The 20,336-nt window shown below is 48.0% G+C and overlaps 1 protein-coding gene across 3 annotated transcripts in view; it reads left to right on the plus strand.

Annotated features, from left to right (window-relative positions):
- Nucleotides 1-20,336, plus strand: part of CPSF1 (cleavage and polyadenylation specific factor 1) — a 52,348-nt gene that overhangs the window by 14,498 nt on the left and 17,514 nt on the right. For 2 of the 3 annotated variants that reach the window (XM_039330171.1, XM_039330173.1), the window contains exons 10-25: nt 159-252; nt 1,572-1,659; nt 3,178-3,300; nt 4,744-4,795; nt 6,313-6,407; nt 7,261-7,335; nt 7,913-7,993; nt 9,375-9,470; nt 10,097-10,210; nt 12,452-12,593; nt 12,926-13,104; nt 15,444-15,580; nt 17,626-17,800; nt 18,468-18,674; nt 19,069-19,158; nt 19,960-20,103. In XM_039330171.1, coding sequence (XP_039186105.1) covers nt 159-252; nt 1,572-1,659; nt 3,178-3,300; nt 4,744-4,795; nt 6,313-6,407; nt 7,261-7,335; nt 7,913-7,993; nt 9,375-9,470; nt 10,097-10,210; nt 12,452-12,593; nt 12,926-13,104; nt 15,444-15,580; nt 17,626-17,800; nt 18,468-18,674; nt 19,069-19,158; nt 19,960-20,103 — 1,892 coding nt within the window. The remainder of the gene's footprint in view (nt 1-158; nt 253-1,571; nt 1,660-3,177; nt 3,301-4,743; nt 4,796-6,312; nt 6,408-7,260; nt 7,336-7,912; nt 7,994-9,374; nt 9,471-10,096; nt 10,211-12,451; nt 12,594-12,925; nt 13,105-15,443; nt 15,581-17,625; nt 17,801-18,467; nt 18,675-19,068; nt 19,159-19,959; nt 20,104-20,336) is intronic. The other variant, XM_039330172.1, reaches the window with a different exon arrangement.

The following is a 20,336-nucleotide window of genomic DNA, read 5'->3' on the forward strand; positions in this document are numbered from 1 at the left end:
ACTAAGTTTTTGTGGCAGACTTTAGCCCAGAGTCTGACCGATTATATTGACTTATTTATACATCGTATTTCTTAACCGCCCGTCTCGCTTGGGGAGGGCCGAAGGGAGCAGCTGCTGCCCTGGTTCCTAACGGCTGCTCTTCTCCCCGTCTCTTGCAGGGTTCCAAGAAGGATTAAAAATCACTCTGGACTGTGCCCAGGCGACCTTCATTTCCTATGACAAGATGGTGATCTCGCTGAAGGGAGGGGAGATGTAAGGCTTGGGGTGCTCCTCCTGCAGGCACACATCCTGGCCCAGCCAGGGCTTGCTTCCTGGCAGACGTTTCATTACCTGACTAGGTAACATCATCAGTGCTACTAGGGCTCACGATGATGATGATGTTGCCTATTTGAGTAATGAAATGTACAAGGAAACAGCTGAGCTCAGGTAGCACTAAAGACCCCACAGTCCTCTTTCTTTCTTTCTTTCTTTCTTTCTTTCTTTCTTTCTTTCTTTCTTTCTTTCTTTCTTTCTCTCTCTCTCTCTCTCTCTTTCTGTCTTTCTGGTTCTTTCTCTCTTTTTCTTTCTTTCGGTTCTTTCTTTCCTTCTCTCTCTCTTTCTTTCTGGTTCTCTTTCTTTGTCTTCCTTCCTTCCTTTCTTTTTCTTTTTCTTTCTTTCTCTTTCTGTCTTTCTGGTTCTTTCTTTCTTTCTGGTTCTTTCTTTCCTTCTCTCTCTTTCTTTCTGGTTCTCTTTCTTTCTTTGTCTTTCTTCCTTTTCTCTTTTTCTTTCCTTTTCTTTCTTTTTCTCTCTCTCTTTCTTTCTGTCTTTCTGGTTCTTTCTCTCTTTTTCTTTCTTTCTTTGTGGTTCTCTTTTTCTTTCTTTCTTTGTCTTTCTTCCTTTCTTTTTCTTTCATCTTTCTGTCTGTCTTTCTTTCTTTCTGGTCTTTCCTTCTTTCGGTCTGTCTCTTTCTTTCTGGTTCTCTTTCTTTGTCTTTCTTCCTTTTTCTTTTTCTTTCTTTCTTTTTCTTTCTGTCCTTTCTTTCTGTCTGTCTTTATGGTTCTTTCTTTCTTTCTTTTTCTTTCTTTCTGGTCAAATTACTTAATTGGATAATGAAATGTCTGCAAGAAAACAAGCCTTTTCAGAGAGCACCAGGGACCCCACAGCCCCCCTGCTCCTCCCCCTTTCTGGAAACTTCCCTCCCATCTAGCACCGGTGATGTTACCTGGTTGGGTCATGAAACGTCTGCAACGAAACTACCAGGTTCAGGGAACGCCAAGGACCACACAGTCCTCTTCCTCTCCTCCTCCATTCCTCAAACCCTGCTCCCATCTAGCACTGATGATGTTACCTAGTTGGGTCATGAAATGTCTGCAAGAAAATCACAAAGCTCAGGGACAACCAAGACACCCGCACCCCAACCCCCAGTAACTGAATCTCCTGCTCCTCAGACAACCGCAGTCCGCATTGTATTTCTGCTCACCACGCTCTGCCCTTGGGGTGTGTGAGTTTGTGCTGGAGCAGAGACTGTGTCCAGACTGCCTTCTGCTCGTGGACCCGCGGCTCCCATCATCCACTTCCGTTTCTCTCCCCAGCTACGTGCTGACCCTCATCACGGACGGCATGCGAAGTGTCCGCTCCTTCCATTTTGACAAGGCGGCAGCCAGTGTCCTCACCACCTGCGTAAGTGCCCTTCGGCCCAGCAGTGGCCATCTGGGCTGGGAGGGGGATGGATTGATTGGATTGATGAGCCACGGAATAGGCAGCTGTGGCATCTGAGCCCCCTTTCATTCTCCTGGGGCTGGTGCCTGATGGTCAGTTAGATCATTCTTTCTTTCTTTCTCTCTCACTCTCTCACTCTCTCTCTCTTTTCTCTTCCTTTTTTCTTCCTTTCTTTCTGTTTTTTCTTCCTTCGTTCCTTCTTTCCTTCCTTTCTCTCTCTCCTTTTTTCTTTTTCTCTTCCCTTTTTCTTCCTTTTTTTCTGTTTTTCCTTGTTTCCTTCCTTTCTCTCTCTCCTTTTTTCTTTTTCTCTTCCTTTTTCCTTTTTCTCTTCCTTTCTTCCTTTCTTCCTTTCCTTCTCTCTTTTTTCTCTTCCTTTTTTCTTTCTCTTTTTTTCTCTTCCTTTTTTCTTCCTTTCTTTCTTTTTTTTCTTCCTTCGTTCCTTTCTTCTTTCCTTCCTTTCTCTCTCTCTCCTTTTTTCTTTTTTCTTTTTCTCTTCCTTTTAGCTTTTTCTCTTCTTTTCTTCCTTTCTCTTTTTTCTCTTTTTTCTTTCTCTCTTTTCTCTTCCTTTTTTCTTCCTTTCTTTCTGTTTTTTCTTCCTTCTTTCCTTCCTTCCTTTCTCTCTCTCCTTTCTCCTTTTTTCTTTCTTTTTTCCTTTTTCTTTTCCTTTTTCCCTTCCTTCCTTCCTTTCTTTCTTTCTTTCTTTCTTTCTTTCTTTCTTTCTTTCTTTCTTTCTTTCTTTCTTTCTTTCTTTTTCTTTTCCAACTTGTTTCACAGTCCATCCCCAGGTATCTCTAGATGGCTAACAGACATTGAATGAAATGCAAAATAAAACAATAAATAAAGACCTTAATTTAAAAATTCAAAATAAACCTAAGCAGGATGGGGAGGGGGGGACAACAGAACAGAACAGAATAGAATAGTAGGAAGGGATCTTGGTCATCTAGTCCAACCCCCTGCTCAGTCAGGAAACCCTAGACCATTCCAGACAAATGGCTGTCCAGTCTCTTCTTAAAAACTTCCAGTGTTGGAGCATTCACCACTTCTGGAGGCAGGTAGTTCCACTGGTTAATTGTTCTCACTGTCAGGAAGTTTCTCCTTAGTTCCAGGTTGCTTCTCTCCTTGATTTGTTTCCATCTGTTACTTCTTGTCCTGCCTTCAGGAGCGTTGGAAAATAGCTTGACTGCTTCTTCTTTGGGGCAGCCCCTGAGATACCAGAACGCTGCTATCCTGTCCCCCCTCGTCCTTCTCTTCATCAAACTAGACATCCCCAATTCAGTGAAATGTGAATGACAAAAATTAGAATTTTTAATTTACTTTAAGGAATTAAACCGAACGGTTAAATTGTCTCCCAGCAAGCTGGCCGTGGCCAGTCGGCTGCAACGAGTTTGTCCCCTTCTGCCTCCGGTAGGCTGGACCCCCGCCGGCCGTCTCTCCGTTCTAGCCTGGTCTCTTTTTTGTCTTTCTCCCTTTGGGTCTCAGATGATTACCTTGGAGCTCGGTTACCTCTTCCTGGGCTCTCGGCTGGGCAACTCTCTTCTCCTGAAATACACGGAAAAGCTCCAGGAGGCCCCCATGAGCATCGCTAAGGACTCTGCCGAGAAGGTAAGGGGGATCAGCCGGGGGTCTCTCCATCCCCCTTCGCACCCAGAGCTGAGCCCTACCTTTATAGCCGCCCTCTTCCGCAAAACACAGGGCGTCCTCGGCTTACGAGCACGATTCAGCCCTGTTGCCAAGTGAGACACTGGTTAAGTGAGTTTTCCTCCATTTTATTTATTTATTTATTTATTTATGAGACTTATATACCGCTTTAAGTGCAAGCACTCTCTAAGCCAGTGGTTCTCAACCTTTCTAATGCCGCGACCCCATAATACAGTTCCCCATGTTGTGGTGACCCCCAACCACTTATACATCACCGGATGCCAGGGGCGTGGCCAAAGAAAAGGGGGGAAAAATGGCGGACAGCCTTGTTTGGCGGCCCCCGTGAAATGGTCGTTCGACCCCAAATGGGGTCCCGACCCACAGGTGGAGAACCACTGCTCTAAGCGGTGTACACCAGTAAGCAATGTATATATATATATATTGACATTGCCCCCAACAATCTGGGTCCTCATTTTACCTACCCCGGAAGGATGGAAGGCTGAGTCAACCTTGAGCCGGTGAGATTTGAACCGCTGACCTGCTGAACACAGTCAGCTAAAGTGGCCTGCAGTACTGCACTCTAACTGCTGCGCCATCTCAGCTTTTTATGACCTATCTTGCCACAGTTGTTAAGTGGAGCGCTGCCGTTGTTAAATTAGTAACCTGGTTGTTTAGTGAATCTGCAAGCGTCCTAAGTACAGGCCAGTTGCCGAGCGTTTGAACGTTGATATCACGTGAGCCCGGGAACGCTGCAACGGTCGTTAAGTGTGAAAACTGGTCATAAGTCACTGAATCGTCATAAGTCGAGGATTCCCTGTACACGCAGTCCTTCCTAGCCACAGGCGCTGGCTGGGGAATTCTGGGAGTTGAAGTCCACAGGCCTTAAAGTGGCCGAGGATGGAGAGCTTTAGAGCAGTGGCTCTCAACCTTTTTAATGCCGCGACCCCCCAACCAGTCGTAAGTCGAGAACTACTCAACCGGTCGTAAGTCGAGGACTACTCAACTGGTGCAGCACCGTTTGCAGAATGGGACTTTTGGCGGGCTCAGCAGGGCAGAGACAGCCTGGACAATCCCTATTGGCTTTTGAAAGCCAATAGAATTAGACTCTATTCAAGAGAGGCTATTCTATTGGCTTTCAAAAGCCAATAGAATAAAAGGGAGGAGCACAGCTAAGGAAAAGGGAAAAAAAATGGACAGCATTGTTTGGCGACCCCCGTGAAATGGTCGTTCGACCCCAAATGGGGTCCCGACCCACAGGTTGAGAACCGCTGCTTTAGAGAATCCGGGGCGGGGGGGGGCTTTCCTGCAGAGACAGACGGGGGGGCTTCTAAGGGCAGCAGCAGCAGGAGGGGGGCTTTGTGGGTCTCTTGCCTTCCTTGCCAACGAACCGTTCTGTTTGGTTCCCAGGAGGAGCCCCCCCTGAAGAAGAAGCGCATGGAGCAGTCCGCCAACTGGGCCGGTGAGTGTCCTGATTCTCGCAGCAAAAGGGCCGAGAAAGACCCCCCAAAATCTGTTGTAAGATCTGGGGGGGGCATGTTGCAAATGAGCCACCGCACTCCGCATAAAGGCTTCAGTTTTCTAGTGGGGGGCAGCCTATCCTCCCCTCTCCTCCCATCTCTGCTGGGTCATCTGATTCCGTCTGCTGACACTGGGGGTGGTCTTGGAGGGAAGGGGGTCTTTGATCAGCACCCTCTGCGCCGATATCTGAGAGATTGGTAAGGACTGTCTGCCCCCAGGCTCCCTAGCCAGAAGGTTGGCTGCACTGCACATTTATCTATCTGTCTGTCTGTAAATTATCTATCTATTTGTCTATCTGCCTATCTATCATTATCTATATCGGTGGTGGCAAACCTATGGCATGCGTGCCAGAGGCGGCACACGGAGCCCTCTCTGTGGGCACGTGCGCCATCGCCCCAGCACATGTGGTCTCTAAAAGTTTGCCATCACTGGCCTAAGGCCAGCCAGCCTGGAGCTGCCATCGGGGAGCCCACCATCCCACCCGCCAGAGAGCCCCCCTGGATCCCCCCCAACCCTGCCCGGCTCCCACAGGTGTCCCTCCCCACAAGCAACATCAAGGTGGCCACGCCCACCCCAGCCATGCTCACCCAATCTGCCATGACTACTGCAGTCAGACCCATCCAGTAGCCACGCCCACCCAGTCTGCCAAGCCCACTGTAGCTGCACCCACCGAGTGGGCCACACCCGCCGGGCACCCGGTGATACGTAAGTGGGTTTAGGGTTGCAGTTTGGGCACTCGGTCTCTAAAAGGTTCGCCATCACTGATCTATATCATCTATTGCTTATCTACGTAATCTATCATCTATCTACCTATCTTTATCATTTGTCTACCTATCTATCATCTCTGTCTATCATCGAGCTATTATCTATCATTATCATTATATCATCTATCACTTATCTATGTAATCTATCATCCATCTATCCACCTATCTTTATCATCTATCTATCTATCTATCTATCTATCTATCTATCTATCTATCTATCTATCTATCTATCTCTCATCTATCATTGATCCACCTATCTTTATCATTATCTATCTATCTATCTATCTATCTATCTATCTATCTATCATTATCTATATCAGCTACCTATCCCCCCCCCTTTCTCTCCATCATGTGATCATGAGGATGCTACAACGGTCTTAAGTGAAAAATAGTCATAAGTCACTTTTTTCAGCACCGTTGTCACTTTGGACGGTCACTAAACGAACTGTTGTAAGTTGAGAACTGCCTGGATTGCAGTTAAAATCTTAAAAACATTTGAAAACAGTAAAAACCACTAAGCCGCTAAAAAAAACATCAGAACGGCCAATCCAGCCCCACTTGGGTGGGAAGCAAGTAGAAGGGTGGAGGAGGAGGAAGTGCCTGGAGGGAGGAGGAGGGGCTTGAAGGAGCAACAGTGGGGCGAGGCCATCCATCCGAGCCCCTCGTCTTTTATTTCCCAATCCGTCTCGCCCAGGAGGGAAGTCAGCTCCGCAGGACGAAGTAGACGAGATTGAGGTGTATGGCAGCGAGGCCCAGTCTGGCACCCAGCTGACCACCTACTCTTTCGAGGTATGTCTGCTTCAGTTTCCCCAGCAAGGGAAGTGCCCCTGAAGTACCAACTAGACACTCCCACAACCAGGCTGTCAACATCCAGCTTGAGAATCCAAATAAAACTCCCAGGTTGATTCCGTTTCCGAAAAGCTTGCGTTTTATTGAATACACTGCACGACTGTGTTGAAGCAAACCTAACTCCAAGGTTCCCACACTAATTCATAGACTTCAGTCGATCAGAATACAGCTGGAAGGGACCTTGGAGGTCTTCTGGTCCAACCCCCTGCTCAAGCAGAAGACCCTAGTTTTCCCAGCCGAACCCCCAACGTCTTACGTAATCCCTATCGACAAATCCACTTTGTTATGGGAACCATCTGCTTCAAGTCGACACCTGTTCTGGTGTCCTTGACAAGGCTTCAGGCTCCCACGGTCTGCAGCTGAATCGAAGTAGCTTTTTTTCTCCTTCTGTCCGCTTGAAAGTAATGCCTCCCACCCCACCCCTTTCTAAAGGCAAGTTGAAGGGCAGAGGCACGTAGCTGCCAAAGTTTCAGCCTGGCATTTGAGCTCAGGGCTTTCTATTGAGGCTACCAAGTCCTCAAAGCTCTGGCCGTGCTCATGTAGTAGCAACTCAAGCGCTTGAACCCGGATTTCTGCCCATCACAACATTCTGCGAGGAGGAACTCTTCAGTCGAGTTGATTCCCGAAGGTCCTTTTTCAATTCCCTATATGTTGGAGATTTTCTTCGGCTTTGGGGAGGGGGGGTTCCCATCTTGCTTTCCTAAGGCAGGAAAAGTGCCCCCTCCCACCTCTTTCCTTGGTTAATCAGAAATGTTCAGCCGATTTGACGCTTTCCTCTCTCCTCTTCTGGAAGGTCTGCGACAGTATCCTAAACATCGGGCCCTGCGCCAACGCTGCCATGGGAGAGCCGGCTTTTCTCTCCGAGGAGGTAGGGTTCTCTGTCCTCCCCCCCCGCCCCCCGCTCAGCCTCACCTGGATGCCAGCTTGGAAACCTCTCCCTTTCCCCTCAGCATGGCTGGCTGAGGAATTCTGGGAGTTGAAGTCCATGAGTCATAAAAGAGCCAAGGTGGCCTACCCTCTAGCCTAGGCCTAGCCCGCTTTATGACTCGTGGACTTCAACTCCCAGAATTCCTCTCAGCTTGGAAACCTCTCCCTTTCCCCTCAGCATGGCTGGCTGAGGAATTCTGGGAGTTGAAGTCCATAAAAGAGCCCAGGTTGCCTACCCCTGGCCTATCCAGTCCTTCCAAGGACCCGGGATAAGCAAATTGGATGTTTAATTATGTTATTATTTATTAAATTTACATGCTGTCCACCGCACAGTTCAAGATGACTCTGGGAGGCTTATATTATAATAAAACACAGACGTATAAAAACAATTATACCTGTAAGAAACAAATTCAAATTACAAAATATTACACGTCCTTAAGATAGAAAATTTCAGGGGGATTTTGCTGTGCAAAACCTACAAGGGACGCAACCTGCTTAATATACCTTTTTTTTTCTAGTTCCAGAATAGTCCTGAGCCTGATCTAGAAATTGTGGTGTGTTCTGGCTACGGCAAAAACGGTGCCCTCTCAGTCTTGCAGGTGAGGGGGGGGGAACGCAGCTGCGGACACCCTGCGGACCGATCCCAGGGAGGGGAGTGAAGGGCCGAGGCCCCATTAGCAGCGCAGTCTAGGGCTGCCCCGGAGAACATTGGAGCACCGACAGAATCTTTGTTGCTGAGGGTTGAACTGCAGGGTCCTGGGTGCTCTCTGAGCTGGGTGGTTTTCTTGCAGACGTTTCATGATCCAACTAGGTAGCATCGTCAGTGCTAAAAGGAAGTGGGCTTTGCAGAGGAGGAGGAGGAGGAAGAGAGGGAAGGAAGGAAGGAAGGAAGGAAGGACGGACGGAAGGAAGGAAGGAAGGAAGGAAGGAAGGAAGGAAGGAAGGAAGGAAGGAAGGAAGGAAGGAAGGAAGGACTGTGGAGTCCTTGGTGCTGCCTGAACTTAGTGGTTTTCTTGCAGATGTTTCATGACCCAACTAGGGAACATCATCAGTGCTAGAGTGGGGCTTGTAGGGAAGAGGGAGGGAGGGAGGGAGGGAGGAAGGAAGGAAGGAAGGAAGGAAGGAAGGAAGGAAGGAAGGAAGGAAGGAAGGAAGGAAGGAAGGAAGGACTGTAGAGTCCTTGGTGCTGCCTAAACTTGGTTTTCTTGCAGATGTTTCATGACCCAACTAGGGAACATCATCAGTGCTAGAGTGGGCTTGTAGGGAGGAGGAAGGAAGGAAGGAAGGAAGGAAGGAAGGAAGGAAGGAAGGAAGGAAGGAAGGAAGGAAGGAAGGAAGGAAGGAAGGAAGGAAGGTGGGGCTTGTAGGGAGGAGGAAGGAAGGAAGGAAGGAAGGAAGGAAGGAAGGAAGGACGGACTGTGGAGTCCTTGGTGCCCTCTGAGCTGGGTGGTTTTCTTGCAGATGTTTCATAACCCAATTAGATAATTTCATTAGTGCTAGAGTGGAGCTTGTAGGGAGGAGGAGGAGGAGGAAGAAGAAAAGAGGAGGAGGAAGAAGAAGAAGACTGGGGTCCTTGGTGCTTTCTGAGCTGGGTTGCTTTCTTGCAGATGTTTCATGACCCAACTAAGTAACATCATCAGTGCTAGAAGGGAGAGGGCTTTGCAGAGAAGGAGGAGAAAGAGGATAGGTTCCTTGGTGGTGGTGGTGGAGGAGGAGGAGGAGGAGGAGGAGGAGGAAGATACAGTCCTTGATGGGATGAGGAAGTGGAGGAGGTGGTGAAGAGGGTTCTTGGCGCTCTTTGATATCTCATTACCCACTTAGGTAACATCAGACCTAATAAGCCTCATTCCTTAAAGCCACGAATATCCCGAAATAAAATGGAAGAAGTCTCTCTCCTGTGCAGGAAGCTTTTGCGAATGTCACGTTCTGGAGATGCTGGACCACCCGCCTCCCCAATGTCTCCCTCTTCCCTCCTTGCAGAAAAGCATCCGTCCTCAGGTGGTCACCACCTTTGAACTGCCCGGTTGCTACGACATGTGGACGGTGATCTCGCCCCAGAAGACGGAGGAAGCCACCGTATGTCCAGCCTTTGGTCTTGCACACTCTTGTCTCCTGCAGTTGATTGGCCCTCCTTCCCCCTGCCAGCTGAGGGCAGAAGGCCCTCACTATACCCAGGTTTCCAGGACAGGAAGGTGGCTTGCTGGCCCAGCCTGGGCCTGTCCCGGGGCATTGTGCTAGACGTGTTTCGGGGTTGAAGGCAGCTCATCCTGCAACCCAGAGAGAAAAGATTTTCAGCTCAGCACTCCTGCTAGGTGTTGCTGAAGACTAAAAGGTGGAGGAGGGCGAGCAGAGAGGTATTTTACCTCTCTCTGACTGCTTGGCTGGTCAGAAAAAAATCCAAAGTTCTGTTGGGCCCGGTTAGTATCCCATTGACCTCCAGGAGGCCTCCAGAGACCCATGGAGAAGGTCTGAAGATGGTTTGGTGTTCTGATTCTTACTAATGCTGCCTCCCTTAGGAGTTTTGCCTCCTCCGGGGTCTCTGCCAGGCACAAAGATTAGGGTCCTGCTTGGTTTTGGTGGGGTCTTGTTATACAGCACAGTGACCTGGGCCAGTTCTCACCTCTCACCATATCAGTATGAGGCTCCTTATTGATCTTGGGGTGGGGTGCGGACCCTGATAGCATCCTCCGTGGCTCTCCTAGCAGGAAGAAGATACTCAGGAAGAAGGTACTGAGAAGGAGCCCTCTCCACCTGAGCCAGTGGATGATGGGAAGCGACATGGGTTCCTCATCCTGAGCCGTGAAGACTCCACCATGGTGGGTGCTTCTCTGTGACTGGCTTGGCTTGGCTTGGCTTAGATTGGGTTGGGTTGGGTTGGCTTAGGTTAGGTTGGGTTGGGTTGGCTTAGGTTAGGTTGGGTTGGGTTGGGTTGGCTTAGGTTAGGTTGGGTTGGGTTGGGTTGGCTTAGGTTAGGTTGGGTTGGGTTGGCTTAGGTTGGGTTGGCTTGGGTTGGGTTGGCTTAGGTTAGGTTGGGTTGGCTTAGGTTAGGTTGGGTTAGCTTGGCTTAGGTTGGATTGGGTTAGATTGGGTTGGGTTGGCTTAGGTTGGGTTGGGTTGGCTTAGGTTGGGTTGGGTTAGGTTGGGTTAGATTGGGTTGGGTTGGGTTGGGTTGGGTTGGGTTGGGTTAGATTAGGTTGGGTTGGGTTACATTAGGTTGGGTTTGAATGGGTTGGGTTAGATTGGGTTGAGTTGGGTTAGATTGGGTTTGAATGGGTTGGATTAGATTAGATTAGATTAAGATTCAGTGTGTTAGGTCTGAGTGGTTCGGCTTGAGTTGAGTTGTGTTGGCGTGTGTTGGAGTGGCTTGTGTTGGCTTGAGTTGAGTTGGGTTGGGTGTCAAGGTTCCGACTGACAAACCCAATGAAGTCAGCACACCTGAGACGATCCAATCTCTAAGGCAAAACTTTATTGAGTGCATCATTTCGGGACTGGTGAAAGGAAAACCGGCTCTGGTTAATTTGCACCTAGTTTGCTATATTAAAAATATAGAAGTCTCCCTCCCCCTATGAGTGCAGGTCCCACTACCCAATTATAACTCAGATAATTATTACGAGGGGATGTCTTTCGTCTCAGCAGACAAATCTTGAAAGTCCTTGATTCTCACAGACTAGCCTCTTGAGATCAGAAACCAGCATTCCGTTCTCCCCTCTCCTCCCCCCAGGGTTCGTAGGCAAGTTATGAAGCAATATTGGTTGAGACAACATAAGCATTCCTTGAGGCTTGACGTTGAGTTGAGTTGGCTGGTTTGCATTGAGTTGCGCAGGGTTGGGTTGGGTTGAGATGGTTTTGGATGGCTTGGCTTGCCTTGGTGGACATGAACTCTCTGAGATGCCATTAGGTTCAGGACTGAGCGTGTCCCTGTCTCAAGAGGTCCTTGGCAGTCCAGAGATCCATCTTGGGCAAACGAGGGATGTCAGCAGAAACAATGGACATAAAACTAGACTGGACAGCCGCTTGTCTGAAATGGTATAGGTTCTCCTGCTTGAGCGGGGGGCTGGACTAGAAGACCTCCAAGGTCCCTTCCAGCTTGTATTGTGTTCTGTTCTATTCTATTCCATTCCATTCTTATTATTATTTCATATTCTATTCCATTCCATTCTATTTTATTCTACCCATTTTCTGTTCTGTTCTATTTCATTCCATTCCATTCTTATTATTATTTCATATTCTATTCTATTCTATTCTATTCTATTCTATTCTACCCACTTTTTGTTCTGTTCTATTCCATTCCATTCTTATTATTATTATTTCATATTCTATTCTATTCCATTCTATTCTACTCTATTCTATTCTATTCTATTCTGTCCTATTCTATTCTACCCATTTTCTGTTCTGTTCTATTCCATTCCATTCCATTATTATTATTTCATATTCTATTCCAGTGGTTCTCAACCTTTCTACTGCCGCGACCCCATAATATAGTTCCCCATGTTGTGGTGACCCCCAACCACTTATGCATCACCGGGTGCCAGGGGCGTGGCCAAAGAAAAGGGGGAAAAAATGGCCGACAGCCTTGTTTGGCGACCCCCGTGAAATGGTTGTTCGACCCCAAATGGGGTCCCGACCCACAGGTTGAGAACCACTGTTCTATTCTATTCCATTCCATTCCATTCCATTCTATTCTATTCTATTCTATTCTACCCATTTTCTGTTCTGTTCTATTCCATTCCATTCTTATTATTATTCCATATTCTATTCCATTCCATTCTATTCCCATTCCATTCTATGTTCTGTTTGTTCTGTTCTGTTCTATATTCTGTCCTTTCCTATTCTCTTCCATTCTACTCATCTATTCTGTTCTTGTTCTATTCTATTCTATTCTGAGTTGGGAATGCATGAGGTGACTCTTGGCTAGCAATTTGCTTTTGTGGAGAAGCTGTTCCTGCCAGATCAGTAGCCACGTGCCTTCTCAGCAGAGACAACTGCTACCCCGTCTGGCTCACAGCCAGGAATAGCTGCCCTTGGCTATTACAATCTTTCTCTCTCTCTTCCCTCAGATCTTGCAGACCGGCCAGGAGATCATGGAGCTGGACACCAGCGGATTTGCCACCCAGGGCCCCACCGTATACTCTGGCAACATCGGCGAGAACCGCTACATCGTCCAAGTGTCCCCTCTGGGTATCCGTCTCCTGGAAGGAGGTGAGTGCAGGAAGGCGATCTGGCTCACCTTCCCGGGTGTCCCGTTTTGGAAGTTCAATCATTCAGCGAGAGAGGAGGAATTGTCTGCGCTCAACCTTACCAACATTAAGATGTCTGGACTTCGTAGGTGTCGCTCATGCTGGGGAATTCTGGAAGTCCAGGCACCTTAATGCTGCTAAAGTTGAGAACGTGGTGTAGGCAATTTGGATAGCACCACCAAATTAACAGGAGATGGGATGATTCCGAGCTCCTTAGCAGTGTGCCATGTTCCCCTCGGGGCCGAAGCATCACAACCCACAAATTCCTCAACTTACCCGTGCCTTTCTCCCCAGTGAACCAGCTACACTTCATCCCGGTGGACCTCGGCTCGCCCATTGTGCACTGTGCCGTGGCTGATCCCTACGTGGTGATCATGAGCTCCGAAGGCCAGGTGACCATGTTCGTGCTAAAGAGCGACACCTACGGGGGCCGGACGCACCGCCTGACCTTACAGAAACCACAGTTACACCATGTGAGTGAGAGTTAGATCGCCCCGGGAAGTTGTTCTGTTCAGCCTCGTGCCACAAATTCAGTCGTTCCAAGGTTGTTGAAAAGAAGTTGCCAAAGCAGCAGCTTCCGGCCAAGGGATGGATCAGCTTGGAGCTGCTGAAGAACATCTGGGCTTTGATGGACCTTTTGAGTTCCTATTGGCTGGCAGAAGCGACGTAAATTGTGTGGCAGCTCAATCCCCTTTGCTTGATTTCAATCAGGACCAGCAAGATGAGGCCCTTGAAAATAGCCATAGCAAACTACTTTATTATTTTCCACCTAAGTTACAAGAATCTCCCCAAGCTGCTTGCCTTCCCATGGGAATGAGCAGATAAAGCTTCATGGGTGTAGATCATGGGTTGGCAACCCGCGGCTCCGGAGCCGCATGTGGCTCTTTGAGCCTGCGGCTCCCAGCCTCTTCCGCCATTTGCAGAGAGAGACAGAGAGAGACACTTGTGCTTCCCTTCTCTCTCTCTCTCTCTCTCTCTCTCTCTCTCTCTCTCTCTCTCTCTCTCCCTCTCTTTGTGTGTGTGTGTAAAAAGAGTGGCCTCACATTGTTCTCTGACAAGCTGACAAGCTTATTAGGTGGGGCTCCTGCCTTTGCTACGTCGAAGCAGGAAGAAGCAGGAAGCAGCAGCTCTCTGTCTCTCTCTCTGTGTCCCTCCCTCTCTCTCTCTCTCTCTCTCTCTCACACACACACACACACACACACACACTCACTCACACTGAGTGGGGGAAGAGGACTGGCAGACCAAGGGCAGGAGAGAGCCAGCCCAGTAAGAATGTGTGTCAGCTTGTCAGAGAACAGCGTGAAGCCAGCTTGCCAGGTGAGCAGAAGATTGGAGAGAGGGAGAGAGGGGGGGGAGAGAGAGGGAGGGAGACAAAGAGGGAGAGAGAGGGAGGGAGGGGGAGAGAGAGAGAGAACTCATGCACAGCAGCCTCTATTTCTTTTTAATTAAACTCTTCAATCAAGCTTCCCCCCCACGTGAGTTTTGCAGCTCCCAGTGTTTTCTTTTCTCTGGGAAACGGGTCCAAATGGCTCTTTGAGTGTTTAAGGTTGCCGACCCCGGGCCTAGATCAAGGGTCTCCAAGACTTGTGGACTTCAACTCCCGTATCTGGCTGGGGAATTCTGGGAGTTGAAGTTTAGAGGGAGATCAAGCTTAGGCCTCTTGCAGCTGCGCTAGGATTCCAAGCTGAGTCCCCACTTGACGCCTCCACCCAGCCTCTCCGGCAGTTTCCCAGCAGTTTCCTTGTTTAAGCTTCAGAGGTGGGTGCTTAAGTGTGCAAAACGGGCCGCTTGTTGATATCCGAGATGACTTGGCCTTGGGATGTGGATTATAGGAGTGGTCAGTCTTAAAGATTGTTTGGATTCAGATAGCCCAGGCACCGGCAGACGCAGCCTAGTTGGAAACAGGCTGATGTTTTAAAAAGTAGAAGAGGAAGAAAGTGAAGAGCCTGGTCTTATTTTTTATTTTATTTTACTATTTTATTTTATTAGTTTACTTTGGTATGGTTGAGTTTAGGGTTAATTTAGTTTTAGTTTAGTTTAGATTGGTTTAGGTTTAGTTTAATTTAGTTTAGGTTTAGTTTAGTTTTAATTTCGTTTAGGTTTAGTTTAGTTTTGTTTGGTTTAGTTTTGGTTTTGGTTTAGATTTAGGTTAGGTTTAGTTTAGTTTAATTTAATTTAGTTTACTTTAATTTAATTTAGTTTTAGTTTAGTTTTAATTTAATTTAGGTTTAGTTTGGTTTGGTTTAGGTTTAGTTTTAGTTTTGGTTTAGGTTTAGTTTCTTTTAGTTTTAGTTTAGGTTTAATTTAGGTTTAGTTTAGATTTAGTTTAGTTTAGGTTTAGTTTAGTTTTAGGTTAGGTTAGGTTAGATTAGGCTTAGTTTGGTTTGGTTTGGTTTGGTTTAGTTTCTTTTAGTTTTTAGTTAGTTTTAGTTTAGGTTTGGTTTAGTTTAGGTTTAGTTTAGGTTTAGTTTAGCTTAGGTTAGTTTAGGTTTAGTTTTGGTAGAGGACAGGAAGACCTGGAGGAACGTTGTCCATGGGGTCGCGATGGGTCGGACACGACTTCGCAATTAACAACAGGTTTAGTTTAGCTTAATTAATTTAGTTTAATTTGTTTTAGTTTTTAGTTTAGGTTTAGTTTAGGTTTGGTTTAGTTTGGTTGAGTTGACTTATTTTAGTTCAGTTTAATTTAGTTTAGTTTAGTCTAATATTTAAGAGGGCGGGAGAGACGGAGCCGTATCCAGCCTTCCTGCCTGGGCTCTGCCTCGGTGTTGTGGCCAGCCCAGCCTCCCCCCTTATATGTCTCTCTTCCCAGCAATCGCGGGTGATCGCCCTCTGCGTCTACCGGGACGTCAGTGGGATGTTCTCCACTGAGAGCCATTCGTCCAGCTCCCGAGACGAGCTGCCCCTGCGGAGCCAGTTGGAGACCGAGACGCCCATCCAGGACCTCAGGTGAGGCACTGCAGACCGGGGAGACTCTTAAAGCCCATCTTGGCTCGCGTTCCTCCCAGTCTCTCCCAGGTTATCCTCAAGTTACAACCATTTGCTTAGTGACTGTTAACAACAGCACTGGAAAAGCGACTTACGGCCATTTTTCACACGATCTTTACAGCATCCCCATGGTCACGTGATCAAAATGAGCCGAGGTGGCGCAGCAGTTAGAGTGCAGTACTGCAGGCCACTTTAGCTGACTGTGTTCAGCAGGTCAGCGGTTCAAATCTCACCGGCTCAAGGTTGACTCAGCCTTCCATCCTTCCGGGGTAGGTAAAATGAGGACCCAGATTGTTGGGGGCAATGTATATATATATATATATATATATATATATATATATATATATATATATATATACACACATACATACATACATACACACACACACACACACACATTGCTTACTGGTGTACACCGCTTAGAGAGTGCTTGCACTTAAAGCGGTATATAAGTCTCATAAATAAATAAATAAAACACTTGGCAATTAACTCTTATATTATGACGGTCGCAGCGTCCCAGGGGGGGTCACGTGATCCCCTTTTGCGACCTTCAAGTCAAATGGGGGAGCCCATTTAACAACCCTGTTGCTAACTGAACAGCTGCAGCGATTCACTTAACGACAGTGGTGAGAAAGGTCGTCAAATGGGGCAAAGCTCACTCAACTGTCTCGCTTAGCAACGGAAATGTTGGGCTCCATTGTGGACGTTAACGTCAAGGACAACCTGTATTCGGTGCTCTCCAGTGGAGGTGTCAGAGCGTGCAGCGTCTTATTGCGCTGAGATAACCCAGGAGTTATCACAGTAAACAGTGGTCTGCATTAAATGGTGGTTTATCTTACACCATCTACCATGTCATACACCAGGAACAGTATATATACACGTGCTAATACAGCAGGATCCAACAAGCCACAATTACAGCAGGAAACAGAAGAGAGAGAACACATCAGCAGAGCCTTCCCTTTTATACCAAGGCTCTTAAAGAGACACAGACCCTGCTGAGCCATTCCCATCATTACCTTTTACATCTTACATTACACAAGCTGGTTAGCTGTTAAATCATTACCTTGACAGGAGGCTTGGTGGAAAGAGGAGATAAACCCTCCTGTTTCTTCAGTGGAATCAAGAAAACCTAAAAGCCTTGAGATCTGTAGACAGGGTGGATCTCTGTGGTCTTAGCACAGGGTATGTGTGTGTGTGTGTGTGTGTGTGTACGCACGGAGGGGGGCAGGGTTCAAACTTGCCACGGCCCCCATAAATGAGCTTCCTCTTCTGCTCCTTCACTGTCATCCGAGAGTTGCCTTGAGGTAAGGTAATAAATCTTCTAAACCAGGGGTAGGCAAGCTGGGCTCTTTTATGACTCGTGGACTTCAACTCCCAGAATTCCTGAGTCAGCCATGCTGAGGGGAAAAGGAGAGGTTTCCAAGCTGAGCCATGCTGGCTCAGGAATTCTGGGAGTTGAAGTCCACGAATCATGAAGGGGCCATAGTTTTCTCACGCTGGCTCAGGAATTCTGGGAGTTGAAGTCCACGAGTCATGAAGTGGGTCATAGTTCCCCCATGCTGGCTCAGGAATTCTGGGAGTTGAAATCCACGAGTCATGAAGGGCCATAGTTCCCCCATGCTGGCTCAGGAATTCTGGGAGTTGAAGTCCACGAGTCATGAAGGGGCCATAGTTCCCCCATGCTGGCTCAGGAATTCTGGGAGTTGAAGTCCACCAGTCATAAAAGAGCCCAGGTTGCCTACCCCTGCTCTAGGCCTAGGCCACTTTATGACTGGTAGACTTCAACTCAAAGAATTCCTGAGCAAGCATGGGGGAACTATGCCCCCCCTCATGACTTGTGGACTTCAACTCCCAGAATTCCTGAGCCAGCATGGCTCAGCTTGGAAACCTCTCCTTTTCCCCTCAACATGGCTGGCTCAGGAATTCTGGGAGTTGAAGTCCACCAGTCGTAAAAGAACCAAGGTGGCCTACTCCTGTTCTAAACCAATAAAATCCGCCTCCTGCAGCAACACAGTGGACGATGAGGAGGAGATGCTTTACGGCGACTCCAGCACGCTCTTCAGCCCCACCAAGGAGGAGCCACGGCGCAGCAGCTTGCCCTCCGCGGACAAGGATTCCCACCAGTACAAGGCCGAGCCAACCCACTGGTGCATGCTGGTGCGGGAGAACGGCACCATGGAGGTAAGTCAGCAGCTCCCACCAGAATAACAGAGAGTTGGAAGGGACCTTGGAGGTCTTCTAGTCCAACCCCCTGCTCAAGCAGGAGACCCAGGCAAATGGTTGTCCAGTCTCTTCTTAAAAGCCTCCATTGATGGAGACCCACAGCTTCTGGTGGCAAGCTGTTCCACTGGTTAATTGTCCTCACTGTTAGGAAATTTCTCCTCAGTTCTAGGTTGCTTCTCTCCTTAATTAGTTTCCCTCCATTGTTTCTTGTCCTGCCTTAAGGAGCTTTGGAAAATAGTTTGACTCCCTCTTCTTTGGGGCAGCCCCTGAGATACTGGAATGCTGCTCTCATGTCACCCCTGGTCCTTCTCTTCATTAAACTAGACATACCGGATTCCTGCAACCATTCTTCATATGTTTTAGCCTCCACCCCTCTAATCATCTTTGTTGCTCTTCTCTGCACTCTTTCCAAGGTCTCAACATCGTTTTTTACATTGTGGTGACCAAAACTGGGTGCAGGATTCCAAGTGTGGCCTTACCAAGGCCTTGTAAAGTGGTATTAACACTTCTCGTGATCTTGATTCTGTCCCTCTGTTGATGCAGCCTAGCACCGTGTTGGCCTTTTTGGCCAACTCCACCTGCCCCCTCTCTAGTTCCTCCCACCGTCGTCTCGTCTCTCCCCCAGATCTACCAGTTGCCCGACTGGCGCCTGGTGTTTCTGGTGAAGAATTTTCCCATGGGGCAACGGGTGCTGGTGGACAGCTCCTTTGGGCAGCCCGCCAGCCAGGGGGAGAGCAAGAAGGAGGAAGTCGTCCGTCAGACCGAGATGCCGCTGGTCAAGGAGGTCCTGCTGGTGGCCCTGGGGAATCGACAGAGCCGGCCGTACCTCTTGGTGAGCATGGAGGGTCACCTGCGCTGAGGGGGTCGGCTGTCATGCCTAAGGCGGGACTAGAACTCACCGTCTCCTGGTGATTGGCCCAAAGTCACCCAGCCGGCTTTCATGTCTGAGGCAGAACTGGAACTCCCTGTCTCCTGGTGATTGGCCCAAAATCACCCAGACAGCTTTTGTGCTTATGACGGAACTAGAACTCACCGTCTCCTGGTTTCCTAGCCTTCACCGCTGGACCAAACTGGGCTTGGCTGTAACTCGATTCTCTTGGGAATGGAGCTGAGGGAGGCTCAGAGCGAGTGCCGTTCGGTCACTGGCGCCTGCAGCTCAGAGCTGCACCTGGTGAGCCATTATGGGATGGAGTGACTCTGGGCGGCCTTCCCAATTCTCTTGCCAGGTGCACGTGGATCAAGAGCTGCTCATCTACGAGGCCTTTAACCACGACTCTCAGCTGGGCCAGGCCAACCTCAAAGTGCGATTCAAAAAGGTAGCCTTTATCAGCCCCCCCCCCCTTCCTCTGGGTCTCAGTATTCCCTTACCAGGGAAGGGGCAGGGCAGAGGGGCCACCGTTGCCCCTATAGGCCACCCTTCTTTTTTTTTTTCTTTCTTTCTTTCTTTCTTTCTTTCTTTCTTTCTTTCTTTCTTTCTTTCTTTCTTTCTTTCTTTTTTCCCTTCCTTCATTTTTCTTTCTTTCTCTTTCTTTCTTCCTTCTTCTCTTCCTTCCTTCCTTCCTTCATTTCTTCTTTTCTTCCTTTCTTCCTATCTTCCTTCCATTTCTTTCTTTTTTCTTTCTTTTTCCCCTTCCTTCCTTCATTTCTTTCTTTCTTTTTTCTTTCTTTTTTCCTCTTTTTTTCCCTTCCTTCATCTTTCTTTCTTTCTTTCTTCTTTTCTTCCTTCCTTCCTTCCTTTTTCTTTCTTTTTTCTTTCTTTTTTCCCTTCCTTCCTTCATTTCTTCTTTCTTTCTTTCGTCTTTCTTTCTTTCTTTCTTGTTCTTTCTGTCTTTCTTTCGTCTTTCTGTCTGTCTTTCTTTCTGTCTTTCTGGTGCTTTTCTTTCATTCATTCACTCATTCATTCATTCATTCTCTTTTTTCCCTTCATTTCTTTTTCTTTTTTTCTTTTTTCTCTTTTTCGCTTCCTTCATTTCTCTTCTTTCTTTCTTTTTTCTTTCTTTCTTCCTTCTTCCCTTCCTTCCTTCATTTCTTCTTCCCTTCTTCCTCCTTCCTTCCTTCCTTCCTTCCTTCCTTCCTTCTTTTCTTCCTCCTCACCTTCTCTCTTGGTCTCCAACCAGGTTCCCCACAACATCAACTTCCGGGAAAAGAAATCCCGACCGTCCAAAAAGAAGTCCGAGAGCGCGGGGGGCGAGGAATCGGGAGCCCCCCGAGGACGAGTCGCTCGCTTCCGCTACTTTGAAGACATCTACGGCTATTCGGGAGTAGGTGAAGAATTCCTGGTGGACACAGGGATAGGCCAGCAGGGGCTTCTGGGATTCTCTGTGGGACATCCAAGGCCAGAGTGTTGGGGGTCTCTGGCCTTGGAGATGGTCAGGGAAGAGATGCTTTGGGGCACCTGCTGAATAGGACCCCAAAGTTGGGGGTGGTGGGATTTTTTTGTACTGGACAGAAGGGAGTCAAGAAGGCTAGCCTGGAGAACCAGGACAACACTCGG

This window comes from Crotalus tigris, unplaced genomic scaffold (genome assembly GCF_016545835.1).
Source record: "Crotalus tigris isolate CLP2741 ecotype Arizona unplaced genomic scaffold, ASM1654583v1 scf7180000024426.592134, whole genome shotgun sequence".
NCBI classification, from domain to species: domain Eukaryota; kingdom Metazoa; phylum Chordata; class Lepidosauria; order Squamata; family Viperidae; genus Crotalus; species Crotalus tigris.